Source organism: Pezoporus wallicus, unplaced genomic scaffold (genome assembly GCF_028554395.1).
Source record: "Pezoporus wallicus isolate ANWC-B61680 ecotype Strahan unplaced genomic scaffold, APGP_CSIRO_Pwel_v1 contig_13622, whole genome shotgun sequence".
Classification (NCBI taxonomy): Eukaryota; Metazoa; Chordata; class Aves; order Psittaciformes; family Psittacidae; genus Pezoporus; species Pezoporus wallicus.
The window spans coordinates 153,075-178,912 of record NW_026636904.1 but is presented as its reverse complement, the minus strand read 5'-3'; the positions used below and the strand labels follow the sequence as shown (position 1 = coordinate 178,912).

The 25,838-nt window shown below is 57.6% G+C and overlaps 2 protein-coding genes across 4 annotated transcripts in view; one reads left to right on the top strand and one right to left on the bottom strand.

Annotated features, from left to right (window-relative positions):
- The window catches only part of ACSF3 (acyl-CoA synthetase family member 3), a 78,351-nt gene extending 61,196 nt beyond the window's left edge, over positions 1–17,155 (bottom strand). Inside the window, exon 1 of one of the 3 annotated variants that reach the window (XM_057402227.1) lies at positions 16,894–17,155. In XM_057402227.1, the coding sequence (XP_057258210.1) occupies positions 16,894–16,923 (30 nt within the window). In that variant the 5' untranslated portion in view covers positions 16,924–17,155. Of the gene's footprint in view, positions 1–1,918; positions 2,005–16,893 lie in introns of those variants that run through there. The other 2 variants (XM_057402229.1, XM_057402228.1) reach the window with 2 other exon arrangements.
- On the top strand, positions 9,052–11,179 carry LOC130595469 (uncharacterized). The gene is made up of 2 exons (XM_057402230.1): positions 9,052–10,088; positions 10,779–11,179. The coding sequence occupies exons 1-2, from the start codon at positions 9,451–9,453 to the stop codon at positions 10,864–10,866; spliced, it is 726 nt and encodes a 241-aa protein (XP_057258213.1). The 5' UTR covers positions 9,052–9,450; the 3' UTR covers positions 10,867–11,179.
- Positions 17,156–25,838: the final 8,683 nt, after the last annotated feature.

The following is a 25,838-nucleotide window of genomic DNA, read 5'->3' as shown; positions in this document are numbered from 1 at the left end:
CACCCTCTGCATACAGAGGCTGCCATCAACACCAACAGGCAAGCAGTGAGGAAAGCACAGGACTGAGGCAGGAGAGGAAGAGATTTACTGCACAGCCTATCTAATGGCTGCTATTAAACACTGAAGTATCCCCAGAGAGATGCTATGACAAGAGGAGACAGTCAAAGGATGACAACTTCACACCACAAGAGCATATGTGATGCTTCCTTGACACTGGCACAAATGACTTGATATTTCTTTTTACAGAACTTTTTATAAGCGCCTATCAGTGGAGCAGCTCAACTCCAACAGCCTCCTAGCTCAGCTTCCCACCATGGGGAGGAGCTGAACCAAAAGGATATAGACAACTGGCAGCTACGCAGGGAAGAGATGAACAAGGCTTAACCCAGCTCAGGCTCCACACACAGCAGCAATTGTTTTTTCCTGCACAGAGGTAGTTGCAAGCCCCACAGGCTCTCCCATCCACCTTGTTCTGGGGTAATGGTTGGACTTGATGGTCTTAAAGGTCTTTTCCAACCTGTCTGATTCTATGATTCAGAGCATTTCTCCAGCCAGACGCTGGCTTTGCATGTATTTTCTTTTGCATATCGACCTCAATTTCTGCTTCTGCAAGAAAAACTTGTTATTTCATGCGGAAACATCTGTGGGGACAGAGAGGTTTTAAACCTGGAGCGTGGTAACCATGTGAACTCATGACATACACCACCAGGATGGAAAAAAACAAAGCAGGTCACGACAAAGCTTACATGACATCTTTCCATTTCTCTGTAGAGACTAAAACATGAAGAGCTAACACCATACATAACCTAAACTGAACCACCTCCTCCAACCCTTGCCCAAGGCCAGCCCACTGGTGAGATGTTAATGTCCCAAGCATTAAGAGGGGCATTAATTGGAAGCAATCGCTTGCCAGGATCACGCCATGCTCCGGGCCAGCATGGCTAAGTGCACTTGGCGTACTCCCTGCTCCCCATATGGCTCCAGAGCAGGTGTTAGCTGCTGCTTCAGAACAGCGCCTTCCAAAAATCACATCATCCCCCTTTCCCCACAGCACCAGTCCAGATTTAATGGAGCAATAAACAGCGGCACCTTCAGCCAGGCCTGCGCATTTATGGACTTCAGGGAGCTACTGTGCACTGCATGTGTGTAGATTAGACACCCAGAAAAGGGCAGCACCAGGGGCTGTTCGCACGACCCTGCCTGCTGCTCGGGGATAACCGTCAGCACAAACTGCCAGAGCATCCCTGAGTACGAGGCTTGTCAGAGGACCCTTGGGCAGAAGGTGCTAGCAGCACAGACCAGTCTTCAAAGAGAAGGCTCAATCCCCCACCCTCCCACGGCTAAAGAAGCAAGCCGAGGCGCTCACACCAGCTCCCAGCACCATAACGCCACCGGGAAGCGCAGTGGAGATGGGAGCCGCGAGGCTCCCACACCTCATCCCTCACCGAGGACCCCCTCCACCCTCCTTCCATCCCCGACCGAGCTGCCCCCCTCCGGCTCCCCCCCCCTCACAGTTCCAGACGTGAGGAATCCCCTCTCCCGTGATTCCTGACCCGCACAGACCGGCAGCACCGTGCCGGAGACCAGGCTCCGCACACACCGGGAGGGAGAGACCGAGACCGAGACCAAGCCCGGCTGCTCGCCCCACGCCCCGCTCCTGCACACCCGGACGGGAGGACTCGTTTATTCCCGTTCACTTCGAGCCTAATGAAGGCACCGGGAGGCGACATCCGCCCCCGCCCCCCCCAGTACCCACCACCTCCGGCCGCGCCCCCGTCGCAGGCCCCGCGGGACAGCGCGGCCCGCAGGGAGGGAACCCGGGCCCAAAGGCAGCGGCGCGGCTCGGCTCGGCCCTGCCCCGGGCCCTCCCGGACACCGCGGCCCGGGGCCGCCTCCCGCAGCCCCGCCGGGGCCTCACCTGGCGGCAGCGGCCCCACGCACCGGGGGACCGTTCCGGCCGCGAACGCGCTCCGGCGGAAACGAAGCCCGGCAGCCGCAGCGTTCCGCGCAATAACGTTTCCAAGCTCTGCCCCTCACCCGTTTTAAGGAGATTTGGACCCAAAACGAACACCGCGGGCGGGGGGGAGGTGGTTGCTGGTCGAGAGGAGCGATCGATGAGTTTGGTACCGCGGAGGGAAGGGTGCGCCCATGGCCTGGATCTGTGGGACCTCCTGGGGGGGCAGACATGGTGGGACACAGGCACTGCGGGACAGGGACGTTGTGGGACGGAGACATTGTGGGACACGGACATTGTGGGACAGAGACACTGCGAGACAGACAGTGTGGGACAGAGACACTGTGGGACAGAGACACTGTGGGACAGAGACAGTGTGGGACACGGACATTGTGGGACAGAGACAGTGTGGGACAGAGACACTGTGAGACAGACAGTGTGGGACAGAGACACTGGGACAGAGACTTTGTGGGACAGAGACAGTGTGGGACAGAGACACTGTGAGACAGACAGTGTGGGACAGAGACACTGGGACAGAGACTTTGTGGGACAGAGACAGTGTGGGACAGAGACACTGGGACAGAGACATTGTGGGACAGAGACACTGTGAGACAGACACGTTGTGGGACAGAGACATTGTGGGACAGAGACATTGCGGGACAGAGACACTGGAACAGAGACAGTGCGGGACAGAGACACTGGGACAGAGACAGTGTGGGACAGAGACATTGTGGGACAGAGACACTGGGACAGAGACATTGTGGGACAGAGACAGTGTGGGACAGAGACACTGGGACAGAGACATTGTGGGACAGAGACAGTGTGGGACAGAGACATTGTGGGACAGAGACATTGTGGGACAGAGACACTGGGACAGAGACAGTGTGGGACAGAGACAGTGTGGGACAGAGACAGTGTGGGACAGAGACATTGTGGGACAGAGACACTGGGACAGAGACTTTGTGGGACAGAGACATTGTGGGACAGAGACACTGGGACAGAGACTTTGTGGGACAGAGACAGTGTGGGACAGAGACACTGGGACAGAGACATTGTGGGACAGAGACATTGTGGGACAGAGACACTGGGACAGAGACTTTGTGGGACAGAGACAGTGTGGGACAGAGACACTGGGACAGAGACATTGTGGGACAGAGACACTGTGAGACAGACACGTTGTGGGACAGAGACATTGTGGGACAGAGACAGTGTGGGACAGAGACACTGGGACAGAGACATTGTGGGACAGAGACATTGTGGGACAGACACGTTGTGGGACAGAGACATTGTGGGACAGAGACAGTGTGGGACAGAGACGTTGTGGGACAGAGACATTGTGGGACAGAGACACTGGAACAGAGACAGTGTGGGACAGAGACAGTGTGGGACAGAGACATTGTGGGACAGAGACACTGGTACAGAGACAGTGTGGGACAGAGACAGTGTGGGACAGAGACAGTGTGGGACAGAGACATTGTGGGACAGAGACACTGGAACAGAGACAGTGTGGGACAGAGACAGTGTGGGACAGAGACAGTGTGGGACAGAGACAGTGTGGGACAGAGACATTGTGGGACAGAGACACTGGGACAGAGACATTGTGGGACAGAGACACTGTGAGACAGACACAGTGTGGGACAGAGACATTGTGGGACAGAGACATTGTGGGACAGAGACACTGGGACAGAGACAGTGTGGGACAGAGACAGTGTGGGACAGAGACAGTGTGGGACAGAGACATTGTGGGACAGAGACACTGGAACAGAGACAGTGTGGGACAGAGACAGTGTGGGACACAGTGTGGGACAGAGACATTGTGGGACAGAGACACTGGGACAGAGACAGTGTGGGACAGAGACATTGTGGGACAGAGACACTGGGACAGAGACAGTGTGGGACAGAGACAGTGTGGGACACAGACAGTGTGGGACAGAGACACTGGGACAGAGACAGTGTGGGACAGAGACACTGGGACAGAGACATTGTGGGACAGAGACAGTGTGGGACAGAGACACTGGGACAGAGACATTGTGGGACAGAGACAGTGTGGGACAGAGACAGTGTGGGACAGAGACATTGTGGGACAGAGACACTGGGACAGAGACAGTGTGGGACAGAGACAGTGTGGGACAGAGACAGTGTGGGACAGAGACATTGTGGGACAGAGACAGTGTGGGACAGAGACATTGTGGGACAGAGACAGTGTGGGACAGAGACACTGGAACAGAGACAGTGTGGGACAGAGACAGTGTGGGACAGAGACATTGTGGGACAGAGACAGTGTGGGACAGAGACACTGGAACAGAGACAGTGTGGGACAGAGACAGTGTGGGACACAGACAGTGTGGGACAGAGACATTGTGGGACAGAGACAGTGTGGGACAGAGACACTGGAACAGAGACAGTGTGGGACAGAGACATTGTGGGACAGAGACACTGGGACAGAGACAGTGTGGGACAGAGACGTTGTGGGACAGAGACAGTGTGGGACAGAGACATTGTGGGACAGAGACACTGGGACAGAGACAGTGTGGGACAGAGACGTTGTGGGACAGAGACAGTGTGGGACAGAGACACTGTGGGACAGAGACATTGTGGGACAGAGACACTGTGGGACAGAGACATTGTGGGACAGAGACATTGTGGGACGGAGACATTGTGGGACAGAGACAGTGTGGGACAGAGACACTGGAACAGAGACTGTGTGGGACAGAGACGTTGTGGGACAGAGACAGTGTGGGACAGAGACACTGTGGGACAGAGACATTGTGGGACAGAGACACTGTGGGACAGAGACATTGTGGGACAGAGACATTGTGGGACAGAGACAGTGTGGGACAGAGACACTGTGGGACAGAGACACTGTGGGACAGAGACATTGTGGGACAGAGACACTGTGGGACAGAGACGTTGTGGGACAGCGACATTGTGGGACGCGGACATTGTGGGACAGAGACAGTGTGGGACAGAGACAGTGTGGGACAGAGACAGTGTGGGACAGAGACACTGTGGGACAGAGACATTGTGGGACAGAGACACTGTGGGACAGAGACATTGTGGGACAGAGACATTGTGGGACGGAGACATTGTGGGACAGAGACAGTGTGGGACAGAGACACTGGAACAGAGACTGTGTGGGACAGAGACGTTGTGGGACAGAGACAGTGTGGGACAGAGACACTGTGGGACAGAGACATTGTGGGACAGAGACACTGTGGGACAGAGACATTGTGGGACAGAGACATTGTGGGACAGAGACAGTGTGGGACAGAGACACTGTGGGACAGAGACACTGTGGGACAGAGACATTGTGGGACAGAGACACTGTGGGACAGAGACGTTGTGGGACAGCGACATTGTGGGACGCGGACATTGTGGGACAGAGACAGTGTGGGACAGAGACAGTGTGGGACAGAGACAGTGTGGGAAAGAGACATTGTGGGACAGAGACACTCTGGGACACAGACAGTGTGGGAAAGAGACACTGCGGGACAGAGACAGTGTGGGACAGAGACAGTGTGGGACAGAGACGTTGTGGGACAGAGACGTTCTGGGACACGGACATTGTGGGACAGAGACGTTGTGGGACAGAGACACTGTGGGACAGAGACACTGTGGGACAGAGACACTGTGGGACAGAGACAGTGTGGGACAGAGACACTGGGACAGAGACATTGTGGGACAGAGACAGTGTGGGACAGAGACACTGTGGGACAGAGACACTGGGACAGAGACACTGTGGGACATGGACATTGTGAGACAGGGACATTGTGGAACAGAGACATTGTGGGACAGAGACATCCTGGGCTCACCATGGTGGCACACTGCAGCTCATTTGGACCTCCCCGGTAGCACCATGCTCCCTTCCCATCCCAGCTGCATCCCAGTCCCCCCATCCTGGCTGCAGGGACATCCCGTGCTGTGCTCGGATGCGGCTCAGCCGTACGCTCATGCTGTGTGTGCTGTGCTGCAGGATGACTGGGAGCGGGTGCTGCAGGGGTTGCACACAATTGCTCTTCTAGGTGGGAAAGCAAGGAGCGAGAGCAATGCCGGTGTCACTGGTGCAGAGCTCACCGGGTGGAGAATAGGCCCTGCAGCAGCTTTCTGTCCTGGCTCTCCATTGCATCGCCATTCCTCAGCTCCCTCCCATCACACATCCTCCCAATGCACAGCTCCCCATTTCCCTCTTCCCAATGCATGGCTCCCTGTTGCACAGCTACCTTCCCCATTGCATGGCTGCCCAAGGCTACTTTGCTGTTGCACAGCCCCATCCCCGTGACGCTGCTTCCCACTGCGTGGCTCATTCTGTGTTGCACAGCACCATAGCCACTGCTCAGTTCCCTATTGCACGATTGTTGTACAGCTCCCTCCCCATTGTATGGCTATTGCATGGCTCCCCACTGCTCATCTCCCTCCCTGTTGCATGGCTCTCTCCTCTTCCATGCTTCCCCGTTGCACAGCTTCTCCATTCAGAGCTGCTGCAAGAGGGACCCAGCACACCCAGGAGCTCTGGGCCAGCCCCTGACATCAGCGAGCACCCATCTCGCAGCTCACTCTGTGCCCATGTGCTGCAGTGCAGATCTGCCTGGCTCCACCACCACCCACCCCAGCCCTGCCACCGCCTCTTTCCATTCTCCTTTTTGCTCTTACCACCTGCCACCGGCATCCCCTGTCCCTGCAGGCTGCAGGGATTAACCCCATCTGGGGGATGCTGCATACAGGGACATCATCCCTGCCGTGGTCCAGGCGCTGGTGGGGACAGGGTGCACAGGATGGGGGCAACAGGGCTGTGACAGCCACCGGTGCATGCACCAAGCAGGATGCTCCTCTGTGCCTACAGCTCCTCCAGGCTGTGCAGGGACCCAGCCCGAAGGGGGGGGTGACGGGCCCTGCTCCCCCTTGGCCATGCAGGCTGCCAGGCCAGCTGGCTGTGTGAACAGCAGATGTCCACCCCGAGCCACCCTCTGCCGCGCCGGCACCTGGTGCCCAGTGGCCATCTGGAGTCAGCCACGTCCCCGGAGATGATGCTCAGCCCTGGCTGCAAGCAGCACCCGGCCACCGCCATCCATCCCGGGGGATGGAAGGGAGGGAGCTGCTCTGGCAGTGCCAAGCACGGCCAGGTGCTGGTGAAGCAGGTTATGGTTTATGCAGCAGGTTTGTGGCTGCTCAGTGCCCAGCCCTGCTCTCCATACCAGGGTGGTGGGGACGCTGCATCACAGAGGGGTCAGTCCAGATGTGCCATCACAGCTGGGAGCAAAACACACAGTGCCTGCGGCTGCTGGACACCACAAAAACAGAGCTGGGTACACTGCAGTCTTGCCTGTCCATGGACTCCGCTGGGCTCATGGGGATGCTACAGTGGTCCCCAGGACACTGGGCTGTCCCCAGGCTGCCACCGCAGCTTCCTGCCTCCCTCCCAGCTAGGGACGAGCCCCACAGATGATGCCAGCAGGAGGGTTTTCTGCTTGCTCCCCCCTGCCTTACACAGCTCACTGATTAATTATGGATCCAGCAGAAAGCTTTTATTACATTACAGTTTACTTCTGGCAACATCCGCGTTTGTTAAAAAGAAAAAAAAGAAGAAGAAAGTAATTACTACTGTGGTGTAAACACCACAAACACCACTGGGTTATGGGGAGCTTGATGCTCGGGGTGAGCACCATGACTGGTGTTTGCTACAAGTCCCTGTTCTGTGGTAGGATGGGATGGGGATACCAGGAGCTGCTTCCATGGCACTGCTTGGGGTGAGGATGGAGAGCAGCGAGAGAAGATCCCATCCATCCCCGCTGGGACACCCCATGGATGTGGGTACCATGTCGCCAGCCTTGTCCTGACCCAACCCAAGGGGGGACAGAACCAGATCCTGTGCCAGGGTCCCTGACTGCTGCTAAAGAGGGAATAGTAAACAAGGTGGAGTGAAACATTTGATCTCCATCCATCTGCCAGTACTTAATCTCTCAAACACAGCCCTTGGGCCTCCCAGCCCCCCTAATCTGCTCCCCCCTTGGCTGTTGGGGGGTCAGAGCTGGGGCTGCTGGCCATGCCCCCCACCACACGCATGGCATCAGCACAACTGGGAGATTGCTAGTTCCATATGGTGGGAGAAACCGGATTAACTGTCCCCGTTTCGTGGTTTAACCCCTGTGCTGCTGCTGCAGTGGTTAGAGGGCACAATCAAGGGGACAGGTTCCTGCTACTGCCCCCTATGCCTGCATCCTGCCCGCATGAGCATCTGCTGCTGGAGCCACTGCCCACACTGCAGTAGCAAGGGACAAATCTGTCCTTGGGGGCTTGCAGGGGATGCAATTGCCTTCGGGACTCCCCGAGGATGGGAGCAGCTCGGAGACACTCGGCGTGAAGTAGAGCTGTAAGTGCCTCCTGCGTCACGTGGCGAGGATAAGTGCAAAATGGCCCTATTATGATAATTGCACAAAATTATGATTGATGGAGATTAGCTGCTTATTTGAGGAAATGGCAGGCACACGTGTGACACAGGCAGGCCGGGCCACGGGAGCACGGGCAGAGGGGCACTCCAGGCTCTTCCTATGGTGCAGATTGTCAGCACCATCCCAGGAGCTGCTGCATCCCTGCTCTCAGGATGGGAAGTTCCATTGCGTAGCCAGAGCATGGCTGGAGTCTGGGATGAGGCCAGTGTGACCCATGCACAGCCCATCCTGCCCCATGCAAGGCTTCTGGTGTTTTCTGCCAACCCTATTAAAGGTATCCCTGATTAGTGGGTAAACCTGTTAAACGGTGATGGCAGGCAGGTCTCTGCGCGATGGCTCCTTGACTGGTGCTCCTGGTGCTCTGCCCCACCAGGCCGTGCCATGGGGATGTGCCATGGGGCTGGGGAGAGGGCAGTGGAGCAGTCCCAGCACCCCTGCAGCTCTCAGTAGGTCTATATGACTTACTTTGGGTGAAGCTGAGCCGGGTGCTGGGTTGGCAGCCTGCTCCTGCCTCATGCCTGGCTGTCCCCACCAGTGTTCCTTGGCCTTGGGGACCCTCCTACGGCATCAGTGCTGGGAGACCCTGCACTACAATGGGTGCTCAAGCCACATTCCAGCTTCTTCCTTCAGAAAATCACCAAGACCAGGAATCTGGGGAAGAAAAGCAGGAAAGGCAGGAATGGCTGCAATGCCAATGGCTGGCCAGGATGGAGCCATGGCATGACTGCACCACTGGGGCCAGGGTTTTGGCATGGGGTGGGCACGCTGTGTCGCACAAGGCTGAGTGCACGGCCGTACAGTGACAAACGGCCGGGGGGCACCCCAAAACCACCCACCCATTGCCAGAAGTCCCTCCTCCGCTCTCCCCTTCCCAATTTCCCGGGCCTCCCTACGCATCAGACGGATGCTGGGTAAGAGGTGTGTCTGCCAGAGCCGTGCTTGCCACGCAGCATCCCTGAGCCGATCTGCATCGGCGCTTGCCATCCCTGGCATGGGCTCTCCTGTCTGGGATGGGGGCACGAGCGGACACGGACAGAGCTGAGCCTCTCCATGCGATGCCAGCACAGTGTCCAGGCTCCCGAGCCCTCACTGCGGGACGAGGACGTCACCCAGCTGCCCGCAGCGAGCCCCTGGCAGGTTCCCCGCCACCGGGCACGGCGAAGCCAGCTCATTCCCCTGCCGTTTTCCCCTTTTCCTCCCCCTTGTTTGGCTTTTGGCAGCAGAGCCACGGTGGTGGCTGGGGCGCGCAGTGCCGGGGAAGGGCTGCCAAGCGCCAGCAGCCCCCCGGCCCCCCGTGCCAAGGCTGGTGGCTGGCAGAAGGGCTGCCTGTGCCTGGTGGGGCTCCGTCAGCTGCGGGAGGATCCCTGCGCCGCGCTCGCTGCCAATTTCCCTGCGAGCTGGCACCGTGAGCGGCTCCGGAGGCACCGGCGGAGAAGGCTGGGGAGGACGGATTGTGAGAGGGAGAGAGGAAAAAAAACAACTAATGGACACATGCCATCGCGGGAGCGGCGAGGCTGCCGCTGCCAAGGCGCCAGCAGGCAGCGAGGGGCCAAAACCCGCCACGGCGAAGAGAGGAGGGTCTGGCAGCCCGTCCTGGCGCGAGACACATGGAGGACAGGCAGCGTGGCAGCGGCACGGCATGGCCAAGGCAGGACGGGTGGCAGACGGTGGAGCCAGAGCGGAGAGAGGTATTTGCCTTCGTTCTAAAGGCTGCGTGTGCGTGCATGTGTCCGCTGCCGGGGCTGCGCATCCCGGCTGGCTCAGCCCGGTGCAGGCTGCCTGCGGCCTCTGTGGCCGTCCCACTGCGCTCCTGCCTGTGGCCTGCCCTCGGCTGCCTGCACCCGCTGCCTGCCATGGGCAGGGACGGGCTCTGGATGCCGGCTGGGCTCGGATAACGGCTGCAAGGGGGGATTTGCCGTCGCCTGGCCGCACACGCAGGGGCCGCGAGGGAGGTCGCAGCTTTGTCTGGTTGGGCTTTGTCTGCCGGCGGCGGCGGTGCCGGGAGCTGTGCCGGGCACAGGCAGGGGCGGCGTGAGCCAGAGTCCTGCTGATGGCAGGGCTGGCACATGGGATCCATCCCCTGCTCCCACACCAGAGCTGCAACAGAGCCGAGCCTGGGGCAAGGGGTGGCTGGGAGAGAAGGGAGAAAGGGAGGGTGGACAAAGAGCCCTCCGCACCCAACACCATGGTGGGGAGGAAGAGGAGGTGCGGGGCACCGGGAAGCTCATGGTCCTGTGGCCATGAGCCGCACAATACAGGGCACATGGCAGCGGGTTGTTGGGGGTGCGGGTGCGTGTTGGGAGCCTTGGGGATGGGGATGAGGGGTGCAGGGCAGAGCTTCAGTCCAGCAGCACTGGTGCGGCCGTGTGCTGGTCCAGGTCAGTGCAGGAGCAGCGCTGGAGCCAGCGGTGGACACCAGTGTGCCGGGAGCACTGTGGCTTCACAGCTCTGCTGGAACCCATGTGAAGGCAAGGGACTCTGGCCAGGACCCCAGACATCAAACCTGGCTGGCACCGGGGGAAGGAGCTGGCACTGAACTCAGGGAAAGAGAGATGTTGGCAATGCTGAGCCCCAGCATCACCCAGCTCTTCCCTGCTGCTCTGCACCACTGAAGGACCCGGCCTGTTCCCAAGCAGCACTCTTGTGCCCAGGGATGTCCTCGCTGCACCAGCACCATGAGGACAAACCTCCCTCAGGGTACCTGACCCCAGCACCCATTGCCTGCCATGGCAGGGGTCCCAGCATCCAACTTTGAGGGCATCAGCATCTTCCTGGGAGTGGTGTGCAGTAAGGCAAGAGGAGCTGGCCTGTCCCATCACATCCTGTCCCATGCTCAAGCATCACTAGACAGACTGGTCCATGCCTGGCTCTCACAGCCAGCCCATGCATCATGAATCCAAGCTGGAGGAGCAGCTCTTCCCATTCCTGCATCAGATACTGGGATTAAACACAGCACCCTGCTTGTGAGGGACAGACCATGCTGCAGCCTGGTCCACAAGCATCCCATGGAGAAGGATTGGAAAAGGTGCCTCCAGCAGCTGAATGGCACCACCGCAGCCCCTCCACCTCATTCAAACCTCCTGGGGCCGCTATTCATGGGACCACAAAGCCCTTTGCCTGCCCCATACTTCCCATTGCAGGGCTGGGGCAGGAATGCTCTCCGTGTTACAGAACGCTCCCCCCATCTCCCGCTCTCCCCCGTTTTCCTCCGTATTTCACAGTTCCTGCTTCCTGCACAAGGCAGGGGTCTCCAGGGACTCCAGCCAGATGTTCTCTGCAGCACACCACATTGCTTTCCTAATGAAATATTCATGGAGCCTCTCCGCCTTTTGCCATGAAAGCCTTCTGCAGCTCCCAGCCATGGAAACGCTGTGCAGGCAGCATTCCTGCAAAGCCATCCCCGCCGGGGTCCCGGCCCATGCTTCCCGCTCAGCACCTTTCCGCTGCTCCTCCTTCCTCTTCCTCCTCCCGCAGGCAGTGCCGGAGCAGGGGCTTCATCCCCTCTCTCCTTACATTGCCAAGGGCACACGCAGAGCCATGGGCTGGGGATGCTGGTGTGCCCTCAAGGCCATCACCCACCCCAAGGCAGGGTCCGTGGATGGCTGAGAGGGGTGGTGAGTGGACGCACACCCCAACATGGGGCACTGAGGTGTCTCACCCCCCCCTTGCCAAAACCACACCAGGAAGGGCAGAGGTGGAGGCCCTCTTTGCCAGTGCGGCCCTGGCGCTGCTGCCGGCACCCAGCCAGCCCACAGCATTAGCGATGCTGTGCACTATAATCCAATTAGGTTGTTTATGCAAACAATCAGGTTTTATGTTTCGGTAAAAAGCTTAAATAACCTTAATCAAAGCGGAAGACCTGAAATTATCACCAGCGGGTGGTGTGGTTTGTCTGGTGGTGGGCAGGACACCCTGCCCAGCTCAGGACACCCTGCACAGCTTGTGACACCACAGCTCCAGGATCTGATTGATAACCCAAGGAGGGAAGGGTGGGCACAGGGTGGCCATGGGGGCGGAAGGAGGATGCTGGGCTACAGGTTTGCTGTGCTGGCTGGGAATGGGGGAACACATCTCTGCCACAGCCACCTCTGGGGCTCCCTGCTCTAGGTGCTGAGTGCCTGATGCTGCAGTGCTGCCCCCCTTGGACCTCTTGTCACCACTGTCCATAAACATGGGAACATCCCTCTGCACCAGGGTGTTGTGTCAAGCCAAGGGGATTCGGGAGATGCCAGCCAGCGACTGATCCAGCACATTGCCACCATCCCACATCACATCACCAGCCTGGGCTGCACTGACAGCACTGGAGCATCCTGGTACTGGGAGGAAATACCTGCAGCTCCAGCTCAGGTCAGCCATGGCAGTGCAAGGGGGCACATGGGGGATTGTGCCACGATGTCCCTGCTCCTGCCTGGGGACAAGCATGGCAAGGTGGGGAGCAGGGCTTGCTCTGGAGGGCCATGCCTGCTGGCACTGCCTCCTGCACACCCCAAATTTCTGGTGAAGTAATAAGCTATGCATGTAGTGTAGAAATAAAACATGTTCTGCAGAACAAATGATGTTAATTTGCTGAGAGGCTCTGAAGCTGAGTATTAGCGAAATGCCTTGAGGGAGAGAGCAGCAGCTGTGCTGGAATTAATGGCAACGTGCCGAATTAGCACCGCTATGCATCATAGTCAGAGGGAAAAATTACCAGAGAGAGGGGGAAAACAACCCCCTCTACAAGCCAGCCCCAGCCCTGGGGCACGCTGTGGAGCAGAGCCCATGGGCTGCTCTCACCCAGCCCTTGCCCATGCACACCATGGGGAAGGCTGCTTGCTCTGAGCCTAATGGCCTCCTCTGTGAAGGTGTGACCTCGGGAGCGCTCAGCATCCCTCTGGGGTGCTTGACATCACTACAGGGTGCCCAGCATCCCTTTGGGATGCTCAACATCCCTCCAGGGTGCTCAGCATCCTTCTGGACCAAACTGTACCATAGCACACCCACCCCACTCCAAGGGACCATCTCATCCAGGGTCTGCATCCCTGCTTCCTTCCCCTCCTTTGTGGGGGACTATTCATCTCCTTGTCTAGTTATTTCTTCTATTTATTCCTAGTTGTTGAGTGCCTGAAGTCTGTAGATCCTCACTGATTACTAACAGTGCAGCTGGCTTATGGCTCTGCAGCCTCCTCCAGAGCATCCGTCTTCCTTCCTCACCACCTTCCGCCCACCATAGCATGCCACAGCTACTGGGACCACGCTGCAAAGTGTGCTTAATGCATGATTCCAGTAAAATCCACACCTCTGATGAATATTTAACACCAAGATCCGTCTCTGCTGCCTGCTGGGGGGGGTCTGGTCCCACTGCAGCTGCTGGGTCAAGGCTGCTGCTTGGTCTCATGAGAAACTGGGCTTAGTGTGGCTGAACCCAAGCCTGTGCAGACAGCAGTGAGCAGTTAGCCCAGGGGAGATTGAGGATGGTGGCATCCTGAGCTGGTGATACCCATAAATCCCTCATCATCCCACGTGTTTGTTGCAGCCCACAGCTGCTTATCCCCAGCACAAAACATCTCCCTGACTTGTCTTGTCACCCTCAGACTTGTGTCCTGCTTTTGCCTCTGCAGATCCCCAGCCCCATGGGAGAAGGATGCTGAATGGAGACACCCCTACCTGGTCCCTGGTGCTGCTGTGCCTACCGGCCCTGTCATGGGACAGTCCTAGGATGGGAGTTCATGATTTGGGCTGTGCAACGCGGTAGATGTGGATGTGCCACCAGTCTGGTACTTGCTCGATGCACCAACAACTGCCATGCACCCAACCTGCCGACCTGCTGGGATGTGGTGACAAGGATGGGAACCCCACTACAACGCCTCTGTAGCCACTGGGTTTCAACACTGCCAAGAGCATGTCCAGGCAAAGGAGGAGGTTTATCCATTCAAACACCAGTACACATGGAGCTTTACCAAACACACTGAGGCCTGGATGGCTGCCTCAGGGGCCAGGATCCAACCTGGGGAGGAGAATGCTACAGACCAAGGGAGGATGGAGGATTACAGTGGCATCTCCAGCCAGGACCTGCATGAGCCCACCGAAGTCCCCAGGCTGGGAGCTCTGGGTACACAGTACTCAGCTCCATCCTTGGGTTGGGAATGTGGCTGGGAAACCTTATAACCAGTTGGTTTCAGAGCAGGAGGCAAGAAGCAGGAGGAAGGTGCTGTGGGTGCTGTGGGTGCCCGGGCACAGACAGGGTGATCGGTGCTGCCGGTCACTGCCAGGTTACATCTGCTGGGGCATGCAAGAGTGACTCCAGATGCATTAGAAGTGCCGTGCTCCAATTTCAATTTCATCGTCTCACAATCATTTTCAGGCTCCTCTTAGTGCCACATTAACGAAGCCTGCTCGTTTGAATGCATAATTAGCCCAAGCATTCTACCTCGCTAATTTCGAAGCAAGGGGGGGGGGGGAGAGGAGAGAGTTGGGGAGGGGGAATTTGCATATTAATTTAGTAGAGGGAGAGAAAAACTGTTTACCACTTGCTTCTTGCTGTTGATCACAGCGGACTTAACTCTTTCCCGGGTGCCATCTGGAGCTGTGGAGCCGGGCGCTCAGCCGGCACATGGGATGGGATGCAAAGGTTACAACGGCAGCAATTAAATCCTCCCTCCAACGAGACCACCCTGGTTGCCTTTCCTGCTGGGAGCACCAGGTAGGCAAAGGGTGGCCAAGGCGGAGGTACCAGGTCCAAGGTGCAGCCCTCCCATGCGGCTCTGGGGTCAAAAGTGCCATCATCACCCATACCCCAAGGTGTCAGGGTCCACCCTGGGTCTGTCCCTCACACCCTTGGCAAAGGGTGCCAGGGGCAGGGATGCCCGACAGCATCACCCCTCCTGCAAATGGGTGGCTGGGTCCATGCCAAGAGCATCTGGACCCCCTCAGTGTGCCACCTCCAAGGGAACAGCTCTGTGTCCGTGTTCCCCCCCCCCCCCCCTTGCTTTTTAGCATCACCCACCCATAATACAATGTTGGATGTTCACATATGCCACCCCCAACAGGCCTTTTGCAATGGCATTGGTGTGGATGGGATGCCCACAGACACGATGCACACCCCCAAAGCACCCATGGAGTAATGTGGGCAGCCTGCTGAGCACTGACAACTCTCTACACATCGAACCCTTCCCACCATCTCTCTTTGTTTGGGAGTCTGTGGGCATCTTGAGGCGAGGATGGAGGTAATTTGTCTGTCTCCTGCAGCGGGCTGTCATCTCACATCTGTGAACCAGTTCTATTTGCACTGCTATTAAAAAATCTCAGGTCTGACAGGTAGTAAAAAAAAAAAAAGTAAAAATAAAAGGGAGAAAAGCCTAAAAGAAAAATAAAAAGCAACTGAGGAACTCCTGGGCAACAGGATGCTGCAAATATTGTGGGCTCATCACATCTGCAACCACCCTCAAATCCAAAGCCACAAGCCATATTTTGGCCTTTGGACATACATCCCCAACTCACTTGGGCTTTGAATCTCCATCCGCATCTCATCTGGGCTCCCCAAAAAGGCTTAGTCATCCTTAGAGAGTCCCTGCCCCAACCATGCACCCTGTCTCACTGGCTTGGAGCCATCACAGCGATTTGGGGAACAGCATCCATCGCTGGCATCCCGTTCTGGCTCCTGCATCCGAGCTGGCATACAGAGATGCACAAGGGGTTTATCCTGCACCTACACATGCCACCAGGTCATGGAGCCATACGGCTGGGGGACACCCCACATGTGGGGATGGGGTCTCTGGCATGGCCGGAGCTGTGCGAGTGCTGCCTCGAGGCGTGGGGCTGGCTTGCAGAGGGTTAACAGTTGATTACAGCCTTTGTCTCTGCATCAGTGTACATAATGCGCCCCGCATTTGCATACTGCAGTGTGCGCTCAATTAAAATGAACTTTTAATTTCTTCTAAGTAAATTACTTCTTCCCGGTACGTGACGCGCACAAATGTCAGAATAATGGGAGAGCCTTAATGAGCTGGGAATGAAGGGCGGGGAGGGGAGCGCAGGGGGACCCGGCCCCCCCGGGCCACCCTCCAGCCTCCCTGCCAAGGGAAAGGATGCATCGTGCCTCCTTCTGCCTTCCCCGCTGGGGCTGGGGCATCCCTGCCTCCGGCATGTCCCCTGGGCAGCGCAGGGGTCACTTCCTCCTCCCCATCACCTCCCTACTGCCTGTGTTCCTTAAGGGGCTGAGCTCGCTGGTCCTGCCTGCATCCTGGCACCTATGGATGCGTGGGGACACAGGGACACGGAGCATCCCTGCAAGGGGCTGAGCTCTCTGCGTCCTGCTCGCATCCTGGCACATATGCACCCAAAAAGGCTCCTTGGGGTACCTTCTGCCCTCAGGGAGCCCCACAGCCCACTCTGCCCTCCCCATGGTGGGTCAGGGACGATGCTCGGCGGGGATGGATCTCTATATCCCCGTGTCCGCGGAGGCCAGATGGCAGGGGAGATTACCAGAATTTGATTTTGAGATAAATCACAGACCTGGATGAGCGAGTGCGGCTCCAGATGCATTATCCGTAATCCCCTGCAAGGGAACCTTTCGCAGGAGACGATCCCCGCGCCAGCTCGGCGGCAGCTTGTTAATCCCGGCGCAGCCCGGGGGGATCAGCTGCTCTCCGGCCGCACCACGGTGTGTCACCCACGCTCGCCTCGACCCACATTTGGTCCAGCCGAGACCGGGTGGAAGCAGATGGAGCCAGATGGAGCCGCACTAGGAGCACACGGGCGACGGGATGAGCCTGTGCCCGTGGTGTCGGTGCCTGGTTGTTGAGCCCGCTCTGCTCAGTGCTGGGGAGAAGGACGAGGGGATGCAGGGGGTCGCTGCTGCGCTCTCCTCATCCCTCGTTCCCCACCAGTGATGCCCAAAGGATCCCAGTACTCCCAGTATGGGGGCCATGGAGAGCCCCCCTTTGTTCATCCCCACTGTGCCCAGCCTGCCAACACCAGCAGTGTAGCTTGGTTAAGTTGCAGTGATGCATCTCCACTCATTACACTGATTAACCGGGACATGGGAATGATTCCCAGGACGCAGGGCCAACCCTAGCGAAGCAGATGAGGAATAGGAAGGGATATGGTGGCCACAGTCAGGGTCTAGCATCCACAGAGACTGCCTGCATCCCTCTCTAGGGCCACAGTGGTTTCAGCTGCACAGGAGAGCCAGCACCATGGAGCTGGAGAGGGCAGGAGGGTGCAAGTGCTCATGCTTGGGGCTGTGGCTTGCTCTTGCTCTCTGCTCCAGCATTTGGGGCCATGCTTTGGGGACACATTCAGCTTTTGGGGGTTCTCGGTTGGGCAGCAGCTCCCCTGAATTCATCTGCACCTGGAGGAGCAGCCTCCTGCAGCTCCATCCAAAGCACTAATTCAGGGATCCCCCCCGATGCAAACAACCAGTGATGGGATGCAAGGTCCAGCACAAAGCCCCCATCTCCCCACATTGCCCCAGCTGAGCACAGACCCCAGGGCTGACCCTGATTTCCCTGTGGTGGTGGTGGGATCATGCTCACCCAGACACAGGCCATCCATCACACGCTGGCAATGGCAAAATAGGCCACGGTGCATCGCGGCACAGAGCAACCATAACCGGAGGATGCTGCCGATCAATGGGAACATTAACCTGAGCCTGTGCCCCCTCCCCAGGGGCTGGGGCTGGAAGGGGGGAGCTGGCAGATATTAATTCCTCTCCAGCTCCCAAAGAACAGGAGGTGGGAAAAGCCAAGGGGGGAAAGCAAAGCTTTGTCTGGCTGCTCCTGATGTGTTGCTCTAGTGCAGCCTGGGAATGCCACCAACACATGTACAAGGGTAGTCCTTGCATGGATGAACTCTGTCCCCCTTAAGGGGAAGGGCCCCCCAGGCTGGTTGGAACACGGAGCTTACCAGTGTCAGCACATCAGCACATGTGTATTTGTGGGAATACAACAGAAATACCAACCCATGTCCATTGCTGGACTTCACTTTTTGACTTTTCTCCCCAAATCTCCTCTTTTAGCATCCTCATTTACAGGAACTGGTGATCCACCTCCCTGGGCTGGTTTTCCATCTCTCTGGGCTGGTGCTCATCTTCCTTGGCTTGTTTTCCACCACCTGGAATGGTGTCCCATCTCCCTGTTCTGGGGTCCCACCTCCCTGGGCTGTTGGCCCACATCTCTATGCCCCAACGCGATGGAGTCAGGAGGCAGCACCGCTAACCACCAGCACCTCTAAGGGTGGGTATCACCCATCACCTTGTCGCCCTCACCGGGCTCAGTGCTCCCCCAGACCCTCCACAGCAGGGTCCCAATGGCAGCCGGTGAGGAAGCGTGTGCCGGCGGCAGCGCGCGGGGGGCGAGGGGGACCGCGCTTTCCCCCCAACGCCAAAATTTACATTGAACCACAAATTAATTTCATAATTTTTTCCTCTCTAATTATGCCAACATCTGCTGCGAGGCCCAAGCTGTGCACATGCATTTTAATACAGCCCTCCCCCCGTCTCTCGACACTGAACTTTGCAGTAATTATCGCCAGGAGAAGGGCTCCTTTCCACAGGAGCGAGAGGCGAGGGCTGACAGCACGTGGAGAGAGGTGCAGGCAGTGTGGGGTAGGCAAGGGCCGTGCCTGCTTCATGGGGTGCTTCCAGGGGAGCTGCAGGCCCCAACAGAGGACTTGCCACAATAAAGGCTGGTTTTGTTTCCAGGAGAAAGGGGAAATGGGAAAGGAGGAGGCTGCTCCAGGTGAGCAAAAAGGCAGCAGGGACCCTACATGTGCAAGGCAACCCACTGCAGTCTGGGCTGGAGTCCAGAGGGATGGCTCTGCCCCAGGGATGCTGCACCATTCCAGGACTCAGGGTACCACCTCTGCCCCAGGGATGCTGCACCATGCCAGCTCTCAGGGTACCACCTCTGCTCCAGGGATGCTGCACCATGCCAGGACTCAGGGTACCACCTCTGCTCCAGGGATGCTGCACCGTGCCAGGACTCAGGGTACCACCTCTGCCCCAGGGATGCTGCACCATGCCAGGACTCAGGGTACTACCTCTGCTGCTACAGGGATGCTGCACCATGCCAGGACCCAGGGTACCACCTCTGCTCCAGGGATGCTGCACCATGCCAGGGCTCAGGGTACCACCTCTGCCCCAGGGATGCTGCACCATGCCAGCTCTCAGGGTACCATCTCTCCCCCAAGGCCAGTCCATGGCTAGAGGTACCCATCCCACTTTGGGGATGGTGAAAGGCCCCTGCCTGTGGAGACCCTGGTCCTGTTTTCATCCTGGTATCTCCAGCTGCACACCCCTGCACTGCACAACAGGCTCTGAGCACAGCTCTTTGCTCCTCAGTATCCTGCCTGCAACTGGAGAGAAGTGCTGGGAATGTGTGAGGCCTGGGGGTCCCCATGCTCAGCTTCCAGTGCACCATCCCCTGGGCTTGTCTTTATCACCTATGGGTTCTGATGAAGCTGGAAGCGTGGCAGCCCCCTCCTGTCCTCTGCTGTGTGTTTGCTCCCACTCAGGGAGATGTTTCATGGCCTCAATGGCAGATGCAAAAGGTCATTTGGCTGCCGAGTAATTAAAACCTGGCAATTATCAATTTAGAGCAGCAAGCTTCTGGCCGGATGAGTGCTCCATTCCTCCTGTGTGAGCTGCAGGATGCAGTCAAGGGGCAGAAACAGGTAAAGCACTGGAGAGGGGATGGGAGCACAACGCGTGTCCCCCGTGCCGGGGCCTCACCTCTGCACAGGCAGCTCACTGGAGACCCCATTGGGATGCTGTGCTCTCATCAGATAGTTCATCAAGTGTTTTAATTAAAAGCTGGGGGGATGAAGGTGCTTCTTGGGGTGTAAGGTGAGCTCGGCTGCTGCATTCCAAGGAGGAAAAGCCTCCAGGCATGGGTGAGCGGCCCACCACCACCACGCAGCATCTGTGAGCTGGTGGGAAGAGCCCCAGTCCTGCCCAGAGCTGCGCACCACGGGCCATGGCACCTATGGCACAACCAAAGGGGTGCAAACTCTCTTCTCACCTCCCTGCTGCCCCGGGGGGGGGGGGGGGGGGGGGGGGGGGGGCTATGGCACGGCCCGAGGCACCCGCCACCCTACGGAGCATCACCCTAGGGTGCAGCGGGGACACCGAGCACCCTGTCCGGCCGCAGCGCGGTGGCAGCCCAGGTGTGGCGGCAGGAGCGGGGCTGCGTGAGCCCCGTTGTGCTGCTGCCGCCCGCCCGCCGCGCCGCCGGGAACAGATGGCAGGCGACAGAAGCTGCCGATGAATAATACACGTGTAATGAGCTCCGGTCCCCACGCTGCCCGCCCCACATGGCCTGCCACTCGCACCAGCCCTGTGCCAGCGTGCCCCTGATATGTGCCTGGCACCCATGGGTCCTGCCCCGTGTCATGATGATGCTGTCATGTGTATGGCATCCATGGGTCCTGCACCATACCGTGGTGATGCTGACAAGTGCCTGGCACCCAGGGATGCTGCCCCAAACAATGATAACTGTGCCAAGTGCATGGCACCCATGCATCCTGCCCCATGCCAGGCTGTTCATAGCATGCACAGGGCACCCATGGCTCTTGTCCCATACCGGGATGACTCTGCTATGTGCCTGACACCCATGGATGCTGCCCCATACCATGGTGATGTTGTCATGCACATGGCACCCATGGGTCCTGCACCACACCATGCTGCCCCTCACATGTGCATGGCACCCTTGGATCTATAGCAGGGTGTGCCTTGACATGCATCTTGCACCCATGGATCTATCCCAATGCCATGGTGTCCACAATGGGTCCTGCCCCATACCAGAGTACACTATGCCGTGAGCCCGGCACCCACAGGTTCTGTCCCGTATCGTGATGACCATGCCATGAGTCTGTAACCCATGTGTCCTGCCCCATACAATAATGACTCAGCCGTGTGCCTGGTGCCCATGGATCCTGCCCAATACCAAGGTGCCCCTGCCATGCACGTGGCACCCAGGGGTCCTGCTCCATACCAGAGTATACTGTGCCATGCATCTGGCACTCACAGATCCTCACAGTGCTGGGCTGCCCCTACCACCCTATGGTACTGAGGCAACAAGGTGACATAGAGAGCATGCCAGGGACCCCCCGAGCACTCCAGATGTCTTGCCTGAAGATGCTGTGGTGTTACCAGGCAGTGCCTCTCTCATGGAGCTGGGAGGGGAGGAGTACATGGGTGCTATGGCAGCCAGCACCCGTGCCATGGGACCAGGAGCAGAGGAGGCAGGATGCGGTTCAGCTGCCAAAGCACTGCTCAAGACATCACTGATGAGGCACCACCTAATGAAGGCTTTGGGGAGGGCTGCTCCCCTGTTTTGGGGCTTTGGCTGATGCGTGTGATTGGACTTGATCTTACAGATCTTTTCCAACCTGGTTGATGCTGTGATTCTGTGTGGGAAACCAGCATCACTCTGGGTGTGGGAGCCCTGGGTTTGTCCTAGTCAGGAGCACGCAGCCGAATTTTCCATCATCCTGGCTCTCAGGATGCTCCAGTCCCCAGCTCAGAGGGATTTGTGCCTCCATGCCCTTATGCCCCTGCCCAATCTCCTCCCGGCCATCAGCATCATCCTGCAGCAAAGCTCCCTCCTTGCTTCTCCCCTTGGCTCCCGATCCCTGCCCGGAGCAGCACAGTGGGTACCTGCAGCCAGCTCCTTGGTAAGGAGAGGCGGAGGGTGGAAAACAAAACGCTGATGGATTGTAAAGCTATTGAAGTGCCGGCGAGTAAACTCCATATTTTTAACGGCATTTAAATGCCTCCAAGCAGATTAATAAGGTCTAGGTAATAGCAGAACCAGTCTATATTTATTCTATCTTAAACGCCAGTTTGTCAGGCTGTATTAATATTGATGGTAAGGCTTGGATTGAGGACAGTAAACGCTGGGACTTCACTTTATCTCTCCCAAACAGGCTGCCTCAGCCCCTTTATCAGGGCTGCGGCTGCGGCAGCAGCTGCCTCTTCAAGGGCTCAGCGCATCCCCTCTCCCCCCGCTCCCTCTTTTTAATCAGAGGAGAAGTTGCTGGCTTGATCGTTCCATTTTTATCTCTTTTATTTACTCCATTTTCATGTCTTTCAGTGCATATTTTATTCCCATCAAGGCAGGACCATTGATAGCTTAAGCTGTCCCCCCTCGGCTCCCCCCATGCAGCGTGATGGGGAAGGACAAGGGGTAATTACCAGCGAAGTGTCCATCCCCCCCAGCCTCCCCATGGTGGCCACACTCAGCGTGGCCCCCCAGGAAGGATGAGCTGCCATTTGGGGGGGGCTGGGGGAACCCCAAGGTCCAGCTGAGCTGTGGGGTTTCCCCCCCAGCACCTGCTGCCCCACAGCTCTATGAGCATCTCTCACTGCTGCTGCAGAGGGTCCCATCCCTGCTTCCATCGGTGTCCAAAGCAGTCCACAACCAACCCCCCCGTCCCATTGGCACAGCCCCAGCCATGCTGTGGGGCAGCACCAGGCACATCGGCACCCTAAGAATGCTTCTATAGGGGCTGTGTTTCCTGGGGCTGTGCCACATGGGGTGACCCCACTTGAGTACCACGGGGTAGAGGGGCCCCACGCTGGTACCCAACGCGGGATGCTCGGTCTGTGATGGGAGCTGAGTACAAACCCATTTTCTTCCTGAATATTCCCCAAAGCCCAGATTCCAGCCCGGCTCTTCCCTGCCAGCATTTGAAATTCAAAGTATGCTCTGTCTTGATTAGTGCTACAAATCATCCAGCTGGGGAGCAGCCGCGCAGCCACGTGGCTGGGGCGCGGGACCGGCACGGATGGCATCGCCTCTCCGATCCCAGGCTCTGAATATTCACAGCAAACTGTTTGTGCAGCCCTTTCCCCTCCAAGAGTGGGAAAAAGCGATGCAAAGAGATTTGCAAATGCTTTCAGATGGGGGCAAGGCGCTGGAGCTCGGCTCCGCCGGTAATGAATGCGGAATAATTGTAATAAATGCTAATTGCAGGAGGAGGGTTGCAGCCTGCCACAGGTTTTAAAGATAGTCCGTAAAAACCCATGTCGGGAGCAGGACAAGCTTTGGGTCCTGCTCTGTGCATCCCTGCTGTCTCGCCCTGGTGGTCAGTGACTCCATGGGCATCATTTGCTGACCACCATGGGCACTGCGGCTGGAGCGGCTCCTGCTCCCCATCGCCCTCCATCACCAGCAAAGCAAACAAGTTGAATTGAACAGCCATTAGTCCTGGGAACATCAAAGGGCTCCTGCACTGGAAAATGAAAATCCTCATTAACTAATAAAAAGCCCATCGCTCACTCTGCCTTTGATATAATTAACGCAGCCAAGGCTTCAATTAAGGTTTTCTCCGAACTTCAAAATGCCGCTCTTTCTCTCTGCAATTACAAGGGGCACCGAAACACCTTCAATGGGGGGCTTCTCCGGCCATGCACACGCGTGTGGATTCACCCACACCACCAACCAGGCACATGTGCGTGCTCTCAGCCTGTGCCACCCCAGGGACAGCATCACAGCCGAGGATGCAGCGCGCGGTGGGCTCGTACATCCCAAATAGGAAATGTTTGTGGAATGGTGCTTGGCAGGAGCCGGGTGTTTTGCCGGGCTGCTCTGACTTCAGCAGGGAAATATGCTGCTGGCGGGGAGCAGCGGTGCCGAGCGATGGGAACGGGCCAGTTCTCACCACCCCTCTCCCCATCCCGTGCAGCTGGGATGGATGGGAAAGGCCAGGGGGCTGGCGAGCGTCGCGCCGCGCTGTCGCAGGGGTATGTCACCCTGTCCCCGCCACCAGGACCCCCCACCAGGACCAGGAGGTGACCCCCATGTCACACTAAGGAGGGTGGCAGCGTTGGATGAGCACCCTGAGCTTGCCCCAGTGTCCAAGGGAGGATGCTGTGGCACTGCCATGGCCATAGGAATGGTGTTCCCAGGCACAGCCCCTGGCGCTGCTCTCGCCTGACTGCACAGAACAGCCTGTCCTCATGCCTCCAAGCAGAAACAAGAGAGACATGTTCACTTTAGAAAGGAAAATAGTGACTCCGTGGCTTAGTGCTTACATACACACAAACCACAACTTTTGCAGACCTCTTTTCTCTTTCCATTGACCCAAGAAAACACTGGCTATGTTTTCACCCTGTCTTCTTCACAGCTCCCGGCCTGGCTTTCCCACATGTCACCCTTTGCAACCCTGAGGCTGTGAGATGTCATTCCCCCAGTCCCCCAGTAACGCCACCAGCTTTGATTTGCAGACCTCAGGACCCTGGGATGCTCTTAGGGCCGGAGCTGGGAACCTTTCCCTCATCCTCAGTGGAGGCAATAGCCACAGCTCAGTGCTAGAAATAACCTGAGGAGCTATTTCCAGCTACTTTCCCTGAGCTGCAGGGTGGTGCTGAGTGCCCCAGGGGGATGCAGGGATGCCGGGTGGTCCGTGAGATGCTTGAGCACCCCAGGGATGTTGGATGCCACAGGGATATGCAGGAGGATGCTGCATGCCCTGGAGATATAGAGGGATGCTTGAGCACCCTAGGGATGCAGGAATGATGGATTCCTTGGGGGTGCAGGGTGCTCCAGGGATCCAGGGGGATGACTAAGCACCCCTGGAACATGCAGATATGCTGGGTGCTGTGCTCCTATGCAGGACAGCACATTTCCCATCCCAGATGGCCACAAACCATTGCTCCTACATGGCCCTCATGGGAATGGAGGATGAGGTCCAGCCCCACACAGGTCAGAGCTGCCATCTCAGGACCAGATATGGATGAGGAAGAATCTGGCTGGTCGCGTCAGGGGAACAGACACATCAAGAGATGGATACGCAGATGGCAGCTCTCTTGGAGAGACAGGGACCATAATCCTCCCCATGGGTCCCATTATCATCTCTATCTGGTGAAAAAACTCTCATCCTGGATGTGTCTAATCCTAATCACTCCCTATCGCACAGGACCACTTCAGACGGGCCAGACGGACAGGCGAGGCCTCCTCCTGCCCTGCATATCTGCACAGGCAGCCCCCGGATGGGGGGGAGAGGCCACCTCTTTGCTCCTAATCCCTCTGCGAGGCCTTCATTTAAAAGGGGATTTGCTGTTTATTCCCTCCGCGGACTGTGCGATCATTGCAGGGTCAACATCTGATCTGGGAGAGCCTTGTTAAAATATCATAATGGCACATTAATTTGGGGAAATGGGGGGGAGCTGAGGGGCTGGGTAGAGCACTGGTGAGGTTCTAAGGCATTGTTTGGGGTCGTTACATGCAATGGAAGGCTTGGGTCTATGTGGTGGTGGTGGCTGAGGATGCTCTTTGAGACGTACCCAGGCATTTCCTTGTGGGAAGCTGAGATTTGGGCTCCTCACAGCCCTTCTCCCCCATGCCAGCCACCCCCTTTATGTGTTTAATTCTCCCCTCTCCTGCTTCCACATCCATATTTATGGCAGGGATGGGAACAAGGAAGGAGGGTGGTCACCTGGGGGGGGGGTCTCCTGC

Coding starts and splice junctions, on each gene's coding strand:
- LOC130595469 (XM_057402230.1), top strand. CDS start 9,451: ATGCGATGCCAGCACAGTGTCCAGGCTCCCGAGCCCTCACTGCGGGAC. Junction 10,089..10,778: donor TGGAGCCAGAGCGGAGAGAG/GTATTTGCCTTC, acceptor GTGCTGGTCCAG/GTCAGTGCAGGAGCAGCGCT.